The sequence below is a fragment of the Myotis brandtii genome, unplaced genomic scaffold (assembly GCF_000412655.1).
Source record: "Myotis brandtii unplaced genomic scaffold, ASM41265v1 scaffold132, whole genome shotgun sequence".
Lineage (NCBI taxonomy): Eukaryota > Metazoa > Chordata > Mammalia > Chiroptera > Vespertilionidae > Myotis > Myotis brandtii.
Window position 1 is genome coordinate 3,188,770 of NW_005354673.1, and position 12,585 is coordinate 3,201,354.

Consider the following 12,585-nt stretch of genomic DNA (forward strand, 5'->3'; position numbering starts at 1 on the left):
ATAAACCAACTTACTGCTCTGCCAGTCATATAAAGGTATAGCACATACAATGATGTACAGGACATACTTAATAACGATAATAAACAACTATGTTATCAGGTAATGTATTTACCATACTATACTCTTTATCACCATTCTAGCATATACTTTTTCTACTTACAAAAAAAAGTTTGCTATAGAAAAGTATGTGGTATTACACTGGCAGCTGCCTCATTCATCTTGTGTTTAGCACATATTTTGATTGCATCATTTTCTCTTGTGCTTGATTTAATCTCATGTTGGTTTGTACAGTAACATACTATACAGGCATGTAGCCTAGAAACAATAGGCTGTACCATATAACCTATGGGCCTATATCAGGACACTTCTTCTCATGTCCCTACTTTATGTAAGGCTTGCTCATAGTAAGCCATACCACCTAGGTTTACATAAGTATACTCCATGATGTTCATACAACAAGATCATTAAGGCAGTGGTTCTCAACCTGTGGGTCATGATCCCTTTGGCGGTCGAATGACCCTTTCACAGGGGTCGCCTAAGACCATCCTGCATATCAGATATTTACATTATGATTCATAACAGTAGCAACATTACAGTTATGAAGTAGCAACAAAAATAATTTTATGGTTGGGTCACAACATGAGGAACTGTAATTAAAGGGGCAGAAAGTTGAGAACCACTGATCTAAGGCCACTTCCTTAGACCAGATCTTTGTTATTAAGTAGTGCATAGCTGTAATTCTGGAAAAGTTTCTATTGTGGAACATCTGTTAATTTCATTTTCCCAGCAACTGTTGCTTTTTTCTGATATTAACACCTGATTTTCTTTTGAAAGCTACCTTCCCTACTTTACTTTTAAACCATCTGGGATGGATGAAGCTGACCCCATTCTGAAGTATTCAAGCTACTTTGACTGAACCACTCAAAATATGTTATCCCCCCAGCCATAGAGTAAAACCTAAGGACTAAGAACTCTAGCATTCATCTCAGTCACCTGGAGGGGTTGCTAAAACACAGTTCTTTGGGCCCTACCCTCAGAGTTTATTATTCAAGAGTTTGAGGTGAGGCCTGAGAATTTGCATTTCTAACAAGTTCTGAATTGAAGCATATAAGACTGATCTAGAAACCACCCTCAGAACCACTGTACTAGCAACAACCCAAGCTGGTCCAGTAGTGATCAGCTTTAGGGATTTTGCAAGAACATTTACAAAAGAGTTGTCTTTGCAAGAAAGACTTGTTGAAGGGGTAAGAAGGAGCCTAGATTACCAGTAGCCATGCGATTATGGGAGAGACTGGGCCTGCCTGAGGATCTGGGGCATAGAAAACAAGCATGAAATGGAGAAACACGATTTTTCTAGGATGATGTCATTTGAAAATCTGGATCCAGGCAGTCAACTCAGACTTTAATTCCATTTTGTGCTTAAAGCCTTTGAGTTGAGCTCCTAATATTTGCAACGGAAAGATCTCCAGCTAATACAAACCATTAGACCTTTTTCCTCACCTAGTTTACCCATATCAGAAAATTATATAAGATCGAGATTGAAGAAGGGCTTGGATAAGTAATAGAAGGGAAACTAACAGTGGAATTTGAACACTTAGCCCAGGGCCAGAGACTAATTTGGGGTTCAGTGAGTGACTGAAGCAGGGATAATGAAAAGGGCTTGAAAAAGATACACAGACTGGAAATTTTAACAACAAAGTCAAGGAAAACATCATTAGTATGGCTAGAGTAGAAGGTGGCTCCCTGGACATTCACACAGAAATGAGTCAATAAAATTTAGCAAGTTGTTTCTTAATGCCTCAACGTTTAAGGGGAGGGAAGGGGAATTCCCTCTGCCTGCCGTCTCCTGTTATCTTTTACATTAAAGAGACTCCACCAGCAAGACTCTCCTAGCATCTCTTTATCCCATCCCTCTTTTATAACTTTCCAGAAAAAAAAGGAGTGACACAATCTAAAAGATTAAAGACAATCTGCAAAGCAAAACTATGTGCAGAACTCAGACCCTGGCACTTTCTGTTTCCCTTTAGGGGAGCAAGCTGCCTTCAGGAAGCACCCAATCTACCCCACTCACCTACAGCATGGATGTTGGAGGAGCAAGCCTTGCTTCAGCAGAGGCTGCCTGCCCCAGTCCTGAATGAGTGTTCAAGTGAGCAATTCCATCCAATCTCAGTTCAGTAGATGTAAACCACATCTTTCAATATCAGTGTTATCATTAATAAAAATTATATTTCATTTCTACCTGCCTTTCATTTTTCTCCTCTATTGGCATACAACTCAGGTGGCAAAAAAGAGAGGATCATTCATATTTTTTTGAGTCCCTTAAACTTCAATATCTAGGAAGTCCAAGAAGATTACACCCTCAGATGCTCAATATTAATTTTATCTCTATGGGAGCATACTTGAGACCTAATTCAAAAAAAATTGCTCATATAAACAAAAATCATATTTGCATTTATGAGCATCTATGTGGTATTTTGACAACTAGTTACAAATCATTCTCAATATAAGCAAAAACAAAATAATGATGTTGGTTAACTAAATATAAAAATGTAATAGAACAAAAATCAAAATGCAACATAAATCTGCTAACAATTGAATAACTAGGAAAAAGAATTACTGCATAAAATTACTTAGTATTGAAAACTGGACTGGTCATGAAAATGCAAAGTAGCCTAACCTAAATTCATGTGCTCTGAAATAATGAAGTAATGGAAATAAATACCCAATGTCAATTGCACTATAGCTGCTTATATCAGAGCTGGAGAATGATGGGGAGGCAAAAATCATAGCCAGTTTCCATGGGGACACAGGAACACCGAACCATGATGACGCTGGTGGTCATGCTAATTTTTACTTTACAAAAAACAAACAAACAAAACAGCAATGAGAACCAAAAAGCAATAATGGGATGCCCACTTGTAAAGATTGGGGTCCCAAAAGGAATCTAAAGAGTCTGTTTTAAAGTCAATTGGGAGCTTTTAAAGAAATTATGGATTAACTGACCTCCAAAATTGAGGGGTTAGGAAATTCTGCTCACTAGAATATGAATTTCATAAAGCCAGAAAATCATGTAAGGTAAGAAAATCATGTAAAAATTATATGAAAACCATATAAGATTGAGATTGAATAAGGGCTTGTATAAGTAATAGAAGGGAAAATAGCAATGGAATTTGAACACTTAGTTCAGGGACAGAGACTAATTTAGGGTTCAGGATGTCTACGAGCAGCTTTCACCAAAAATTGGTGAGGGGTGCGGAGAAGGTGATGTGAGGTCAAATTAGAAAAGAAATTCATTTCTCCATACACTAAAAGAAACTCCTTTTCTGTGGGTGCAGGTTCCCAAATAAGTATGCTATTTTACCCAGAGAAAGCATTAAAGGCATTGCTTAAAGTTTCAAATGTGTACAAATTAAAACATTTAAAAAAAATCTCTGTATTACCTAACCAGTATTAATAACCAGGAACCTTTTCATTCGTCTTCTCTGAAGACCATCTGTAGACTAAAACTCCTTTCCAATTAAATGTGAAATGGATGCACACTCCATAGCAGCTGCTTCCCAATTTTAGAGGAAAGAGGAGTAACTGGGGAGAAAGATATCAAGGGAAAACCAAGACTAGTGGCTATCCCTTAGCCAGGCACTGTGCTAGGCACTTCATAACCACCATCGAGGTCATGATCTCAATAAAACTGTAGGAAGGTATCATTATCTAGGTTTAGATGTGTGGACCCTTAGCTTAGAGAGGTCAAGAAATGCGACCAAAGTTTATACAGGCGGTAAATAGTAGAGCCCCAAATTGAACTTAGATGTATTTAATTCCAAAGTCCACATCTTAACTTACATTTCTTTCTTTAGAGAAAAGGCTTGACTGGTTCCTTACATTATTACCCAATAAAAGTCTATAGATGGAACTTAACTGGTGAGAAGTCCACACAGAAGCTGCTGTGATGAGTTCACACTTCTTCCCAGAGACCGAGTATCCTAATGCCATAGGCAATATATGCAGCACCTTCCCTAGCCCAGCTATGTTGCCTCAGACCCTGTGCACACCTTCACCTTCAACTTTCACTGAAGGCCAACAAGGGTTTACAGACCAGCCCTCAGGAGGATGCAGTTTGTGGAGAACATAAACCATGGAAAACTTGGCCAAGTTCAAGCTGTAGCTGCCCAGGAGACATTCAAATATAGTGGATGAGCATGTAGGCTCTGAGGCTAGACCGCCTGGGTTACCTAACTTTTCCGTGCCTCAGTTTTCCATCTGTGAAATAGGTATGAAACTATCAGGATTAAATGTATCAATGATGAAGACAGTACTTAGAACAGTGTCTAGTGCTCAAACTGTAAGCTGTTACTAAAGCTTCAGCATTTATTTTTCCCCTTTGTCTAAAATATGTTAGTTTTCTGATTACTAGTATGTCACCTGTTTTCTCTCTCTTCTGAGAACACAAGATCTTTAAGTAGGAACCACTTCTTGCCTCTTCTAGATGTCCTATAGCAGAGGGCCTGAGGGCAGCAAGCATGCCTGGCACTTGGGAAGGAGGCTGTATTAGAGACATCTACTGTGGAGTCAGAGTCTGGATCATCACCATTTCTTCACATGGAGGACCTGGCCAACACCAAGAGCTTGGCAAAGAAATCATGGAAATGGCTTAGCGGAGGCAACTTGACCTCCCAGTGGCTCCCCGACATGGAGAGAAAAGTGAAGAAAAGAAAGGCTTCCAAAGGCTCAGAAAAGGATGCACAATTTACCACAATCCTCCAGCTCTACTGCTCCCATACCCTTTTCTCCACAATATGTTGTGGAGAAACATTTCCCACATGCATATGCTGTAAAATGCTTTAATAAAAAGAAGTTCTGGAACCAAATAAATTTGGTAAACACTGCACACTTAATTATTGATGATTGGCAATGTGAATTAGCATATTAAAGGCTCCTAATAAGTCTTACAATAAAGAAATCAACTTCATGCTGTTAAACCTAACTTTTCTAAATCTTTCTCTGATATTTTGTTAATGTGAGGAAGAATTTTCCCATGGAAATCTTGGGCCAATGGCTTTTCACAGCGAGGTCCTGTACGTGCAATATGGGGAGAGAGAGGGAGCGGGAGAAGGCAGCATGGACCAGACTGGACAAAGAGGGTGAATTTTTGCACCAGCAGGAAGTTCTTGGTGGTGTGGTCAATTCGTGCAGCATTAGCCCCAATCTGAGGAGCATAGCCCAAGGGAGGTAGTCTTTTAATTTATTCTTGATAATAGAAATCCAGGTTAATCAATCAATCAATCTTTATTAACTGTCAACTGAACTTAATACATTTCCAGGAAGATATTATATTATAATAAATGAAAACCACCAGGCTGAGGAATATTTATTTCCTTGCTTTTGATTTCTTATGAGTCTGACCTATTCTTTGCATCATTTCTACAAACTAGCTGAAAATTTGACACCCTAGGGGACCTTAAACAGCATGAAAGGGATTACTAAATAAGCCAATAATACACTACTTAATAACATGAGGACTGAGTGGTATTTTAATTTCATTGCCTGGTTTTATGACTTCTGTGAGCTAAAATTAAAATTCCCAAACCCCTTATCACTGTGAAAAGCAATCCAATGTTGTAGCTCATACACAAAATGGCTCTTTTCTTCTCCCAGATTTCTTTATCCTTATGGCTGCTTTTTTCCATCAGCGGCAAAGTAGGGGGTAAGGCGGAAAATGAAAGAGCTTCATTAATTTCAAATATCAAATTACTGGATGGCTTGGGCGTGCCATGGTTTAGTCCTGTTTTTAAATTATTAGTAGAAAGAGGAAATACACTTCATAATTACCTTTATTCTAAAATTTCTGTAAAGGAATAAGGACTCAGGGAGGCAATACCAATTACGTACCCTCAGTTCTGGGGCTCCTTATGACTATAGCTTTCAAGCATGTGATTTCTTATAGAAATAAAAGGGACTCACTGTTTGGAGAGATTGGTGTGAGGTCGCCATCTAGTGGCTGGTATTCAAAACACACAGCAAACAGCACTGCTTTGGGCTTTACTGGGCTAAACCCAGAGGAGTGAGCCAGGCATGTGTCACTGAACTGCCTTTGCAGGCTCCTGTCTGCACTAACACCTCATGGGGAGTTCTTGAATAATTAATTACTGTTGGCTGTGGGTTCTAAACCTTTAACCATTTTTACATCTCTTTGTCGACATTCATTACACAAGGCTAAGTTACCCTGCCGGCCTACAGAACAGTAACCTTACCTCCCACTATAAGTTAGGTCTATGTACATGTGGAAGGCTTGCAATAGCACTGTGGCTCTGTCTTCATTTTGGGAGAAGGAGAGTGGATCTCAAAGTCTACCTGCTGAATTGTATTCCCCACCTCACCCTAATCCCTACTTTGTACGACAAATCACTTTCTTATGTTGGATTATGATGCCCAGCAAGCAGCTTGATTTGGTGGAATCACACAGACATGAATTTTGAGCTTATGTACATAGCTCCCTCGAAGTTTCAGGTTCCCCTTATGTAAAATGACAATAAGAACACTAACCTTGCAAGGTAATTTATAGAACGACAGAACACTAAAGGAGCTGATATGAGTAAGACAGCTAACTTAGTCCTTAATGATAACTGGGCACTGATATATGCCTCATGCTCTTCCTCCACCCAGAGACTCTCCTTCTGTACACACACACACACACACACACACACACACACACACACACACACACCATGCTCACTACTATTACTGACTCCAGAAGTAAAAAGGGCTCAGGCTTGTGAATATAAAATTAAATTATAGGATCAATATTGCAGAAACTTTATACTAAGAAAGAACCTCAGCAATAATGGAATTTCCAGTTTAAAAATAAAGAAATGAGTAAAAAGAAGTTTAGTATACTTATCCCAAAGGCATAAAGCACTGTAGTGACAATGACTGTATTAAATCCCAGGCCTCCTGATCCCAATCTGATGGTCCTAATCACAGAAATTGCTTAGGCCACGGACTTCAATTAACAAAGCCCAGAAATGGTGACTTTTCCAGCATCCTGCATAGAATCAATATCAGAGTCCAGTTCCTGATGCCAACAGTGTTCCATGTAATACCCCTGCTGCCCCAAGTTTTCTTTTCCCACATGGACAAGAATCCTAGATAACAGGTGTGCACTGCTGTGGAACAGAAGAGGGTGTAGATTTATGGGATGCAACATATAAGATGCACTTGAAAGTGACCTCTCTTCCACTCTAGACCTCATTAATTACATTCACACATCAAATTCCACCTGAAGAACTGTCTTCATAAACCACTTGTGCAATCTCCAGCCCCAACTTATAATCTCTTCTGATGGACAGTTACAATCTAACCCACACAAATTAGGAGTTCATTATATTGCTTGTCTTATTTTTAATTACCCGAGTCATATCTAACTTACTAGACTGATTCATTGAGGATGTGGGTAATCTCATTTTTCCTTTTATACTCTATAATCCTCAGCATTCTACTGACATATAACAGGCTCTCAAGAAATATGTACTGCTTGTGTGAGGAGCTTAAGGTCTCTCACCTAGGTGTGGATTCATTCACTATTTCGTAATGAATGAAGTTTACATTCACTGCCCTCCTAGAATGTAAATTCCCCCAGGCCAAGGACTTGCCTATTTGTTCATCACCATATCCTCAGTGCCTTCTAAAGTAGCACTTGGTACAGAGTAGGTACTCAATTAATAAGAACTAAATAAATGACTGATTATTCAGCACCTTCTAAGTACCATGCACTGCTTGAGGTACTGACTTTTCCCTATTGTTCTTGGAATTTCTGGTTTATCCATCTCCCTCTACCAGAGAGTGACTGATGCATGCATTGAGGGGAGAAATTTGGTATTGGGGAAGTTGACTGATAACCGCTTTTTAAATAACTGGATAATAGAAGGATCTGAAGAACCTTACATCTATTCTCCAGACACATACTAGACTCCTAAGAGACCCATCAATATATAATTACAGTACTTGGTCAGTTCTTTAATACAGATCAATTAAAAGGGATTTTGAAAATACAGAGGAGGACCTTCTTAGCCTTGCCTGAGCTTGTCAACAGAGAACATCACATGTGACTTCTATTAATCCAAATAACATGTTTGGAAAAAAGCTCTTGAAGCACTGAATGACTAAGAGGACTAGGAGGGCAAGGAGCAACACATCTCACTACAGCTGTACTCACCCTCAGCCACATCATCGTCCACAGTTAACTTAAGGCTCTTTCCTCTCCGCACCACCCGAACGGTGTGCCACTCATTGTCGTTGAGCTTCTGCCCGGCATACAGGGTCTCAGGTCCTTTGCCTAAGGATGGTGGTAAGTGCCAAAATTAGAACCGTCCTAAAAGTAGCGCTCATGGCATCAGAATTGCCAAAGCCACACTGGTGTCCATGACCTAGTAGCATTTAAGGAATTGTATCCCACCCCCACCCAAAGCCCATCCAGTGTTACTGATCTAACAGGACTCTTCCTAGTAGTCTCCTTGCAAAAGTCTTATTCAAACATAAAGGAGAATGACAAAGGAGTGAAAGAAATGGGTGCTCTCCTTTTTTTTATTAATACACGGTTTTAAGTGACAGTGACAGTAAGTGACAACTTACAGGAAACAGGAGTCAGTTATTATTTTGTTTCCCCAAATCTTAGATTTCAGATGAATTTCTTGAAGATACAGGAAATTCATCCCACATTTTAAAAACTCCTTTGGTCATTTAGGCATAGTACACCAGTCTGGCTTTTGGAGAATATCCACCCATTGGATGAGTGAAGATCTCTGTAACATATGCTCCTAACTTCACATTTCCCATCAGTCCCCATATAAACCATAATAGTAATCACCACAATAATAATAAATATCAAGGTCTAAAACCCATTATAAATAATGCTCCTGAAGGGAATTGGAAGCCCCCCTGAATTATCTCATTGTTCATCATTCTCCAAAAAGATCCAAACCCTACAAAATGAAATAATGTAAAATTCCAAAATTGAATCTGTTTAAGACAAAAGAATGTTTGGTGTCACCAAATAAAGGAATAAACTACGTTGTCTCAAAAGATCGATGCACAAGATGCTTGAGATAATGGTCAAGTACACCCTAGGAAGAATTGGGGGGAAAAAGAAATTATGGTATTTAGGGACAAAAGCTGGCAAGATAGATACTGAGGCATTAAGACAATTTGGCTAGCAATGGGGGAAAGAATGTCAGGTTTTACTCACCAGTGAACTGAGATGTACATTTAAAAGACAAGGAAGACTTTATAGAACCAAAGAACTTAGAGCGAGCTTGCCTTCTCTCTGTGAATAGCTGAGCCCACACAGAAAGATGATGCTTAAATCTTTAAGATATAGAAAGCCATATCTCTGGAAATAACTTGAAGAAAAAGATGAGATATGTAACTTGCCAATACACCCCTACACCTATTATGCATTGGAAATATTTCAGAAGATCATACACTTGGCTCTAAGGGACAGGAGCACTGGGCGAGGTACAAAGTAGGTGCTTTAATGAGTGCTCGTTAAATCCATGATGTCTACATGGGTCTGTCTTTCTTTCTTTGAAAAACATTAAATAAGGCCAATATATTTTATCTAAGTCATTTTGAAAGTTTCATTATATGCAGTGGGCAAATGTAGATTTACAGTTGTGTGCAAGCAAATCACAGTTTATCCTTGCATTGTTATTTATTCTTGTATTATCTAGTTGTACAACTGTAAACCTACTTTTGCCCACCCCTGTATAGCTTTTACTAGCTACTCTGCCTGCTTTTCTAGTCCCCAGACTGAATATACTATATACTATGTAGGGAAGAACATAAAAGAGAGTGTACTTGGGCAGAGATCTTTTAAACTAGCTAATTTTAAATTGTACCCTTCAATTTTGAGCAATTGGTATTCCTATTAAATGTGGGTTACATGAGATTTAATAGAAGTTGAAGTTTGGGGAAATTTTCTCCTTGAAAAATAAGCAGACTTTCAAAGTGGAAAGATTTCTTTGTATTGCAATGTATTCAGCAGGTGATTTGTACTTAAAATCTTCCAGAATGCAGCTACACCCGAAGTGCAAGCCAAATTCACAAGAATCCTGAAAATTCAGTGGAGAAACTTGGAGTGAACCAAGTGTACCCCGAGTTGGGTAATGGTTCTTTGAGATCAATGAATGGTAGAAAAAAATAATTCTATAATAAACAATTTGACATCCAATCTTAGCTTCTCTTTGTGAGGATGTCTGTCTTTAATATTACCTAAAATCTATACATTAGGACAGAATTTTCCCTACATTTCAACTCACTAGATAGCACTGTTCATCATCTCATTAAATTCAGGTCTAAGATGGATGTAGCCATCACCTTTACAACAGCAAGCTGTGTGGACATTGGGAGAAAATGGACCACATCATGTGGGTACTTTGAAGCAAGAACAGATGTTCTCCGAAGAAACAAATCTGCCTTTTTTATGTTTTTATCCTATTTATTCCACGTGCAAATATTTCGATAGGAATGAAGAAAGTAAAGGAAGATGTGGGAAATATTGGCTTATAGAGGCAGAACTGTTACAAATGCAGGCCCTCCATAGATGGCCATCTGTTCCGTAGGTGATTTTTGCACATCACTTAATGTTTATGATTGGGGACAAGATGAGAGGAAGCAATACTAACACATGCAGTCAGTTTAGGACATTGCCACATTAGTGCCATATTAGCCACTGAGATGTAAAACCAGCCTCACTCAGTCCAGTGCGTTTTAAATGCTGCTGACATTTTGCTGGGACTTCCACTCTTCTTGGTGTCCTTGAAACAGCTATTAAGGTCAGATTCAAACAAAAATATTTAACTGTCCATTTTGACTCTAGGACTTTAGGATGTGAAAAAGCCACTGAGACCTCACATGACCTACTGCCTGGTTACACTGGACACCTCCACCCCCAATATTCTTACTCTTGGAGTAGGAAAAAAGGTTCACAGCCATCTCCTTAAACTGCCAGGGAAATGAGTATTATTCAATATTCCCTTTCAAGCAATAAATACAGAAATCTCAGAGAGCTTCTGGAAAACATTTAGCCCCAGAAAGTGGAGGGTCAATGGCATTTATCTTTAATTGAGCTGGAAGATCACTTCCTGCTACAAGAAGGAAAGTGATGTTGAAACTCAGCTGGAAATGTAGGCAAACAGAGGGGAAGAGCAAATCTAATGTGGAGCCTAAGAATAACGTGAGATTAATAAAGTGATGCATGAGCCGACCCCAGCTGCAAGCTGAAACACACAAACCCTTAGGATTTAAAAGCAGGAGGATCTAGTCTCTCCGGGGAAAAAAAAACAAAAAAAACAGTTCTCCCTTGTAAGTCAAAGATGGTCCAGTTAAGAAGGAGAAACTATTTAAGTGGGAATTTGGTGGGAACTTAAACAGCAACAACAAAACTCAAAGTCATCAGTTGCCATGTGTTGCCTTTTTTCTTTTTAGTGGCTCGGAGAAGTATGATCTGCAATTAGGTACATATTGGATGCATGAAGTAGATGCTTGTTTCCTCCTTTCATAGCTTAAGTAGTAAATATTGATCACAAAAAAACAACAACAACCAAACAACCCTTTGATTCCCTTTTAGGCTGCTTAGATCCTCAATGTTTGATCTAAATCCATAAACTAGTAAGTTACCTGACACCCTGTAAATGAATTTCCCTGTGACTGCAGCAAAGAAACAAAATCACAGGTGAGGATTTGCAGGGTGCAGAAATCTGTCGGGGAGTTGAATTGTTCATTATTGTAGAACAAAGAGCCTTTAATGAATCCTTTGTGTAATATTTTCCAAATTCCCACCCTTGATCTAGTCTTCCTGCAAACCCATTTAGCATCATCTCTTTCAGTTAAGGCTTGTCTCATAGAAGTTGTCTAATTCACTGATGAATGGGAGGAAGAGAATGAGACATCCTGGATGAGGTACACAGACTAGACTGCTTAAATTATCCCACAGGAACCCTACAAAAGGCCTATTTAATAAGTCAGAACTAATAATAAAATCTAAATGAAAAAATAGGAGAAAAGCACTCTTTGAGAGAGACATCTCTGCTGATCGCTTGGAGGAAGATGACATGCAGATATTGGCAGATAATTCCCTGTTTCATCAGATAGGGAATGGGAGAATGTGGGGGAAATCTATATTGGAGCATTCTTAAAGGTACATATCTTCACAAGGTAAACTTTGAATTTTAATTATTTTTAAATTATATTTTTAGCAGGTTGTTCATAGTACATAAATTTTTTATTCCCCCCAGGAGCAATATAACCAGCAAAACTACAAGATACTCCCAATATGCATAAGTTTGTCAATATATTTCTAAGACCTAACCCAGATGGTTTTGCTCATATGCAGGAAGTAGACATTCCTTCCGTATGCCACAAAGTGCTGTTTCCAAAAGTGAGTGGGTCACATTTGGAAACTTTTTGTGCTTGGTGTGAGGGGGACAGGAAAGAAGAGGGCAGTACCTGTACCACATCACTTTGCTTTACCTAAAAATATTTCTATTGGTGTAAGCAGAAAAACAGGAACAATAACTTGATTTCTCTTGGAAC

At 38.8% G+C, this 12,585-nt stretch overlaps 1 protein-coding gene across 28 annotated transcripts in view; it reads right to left on the reverse strand.

Annotated features, from left to right (window-relative positions):
• NRXN3 (neurexin 3) overlaps nt 1-12,585 on the reverse strand; it is a 1,562,383-nt gene that overhangs the window by 832,182 nt on the left and 717,616 nt on the right. For all 28 annotated transcript variants that reach the window (XR_001360906.1, XR_001360908.1, XR_001360907.1 and 25 more), the window contains one exon: nt 8,210-8,329. Coding sequence is in view for 23 of the 28 variants with exons in the window: in XM_014534703.1 (XP_014390189.1) it covers nt 8,210-8,329 (120 nt within the window). In the remaining 5 variants the exon portion in view is untranslated. The remainder of the gene's footprint in view (nt 1-8,209; nt 8,330-12,585) is intronic.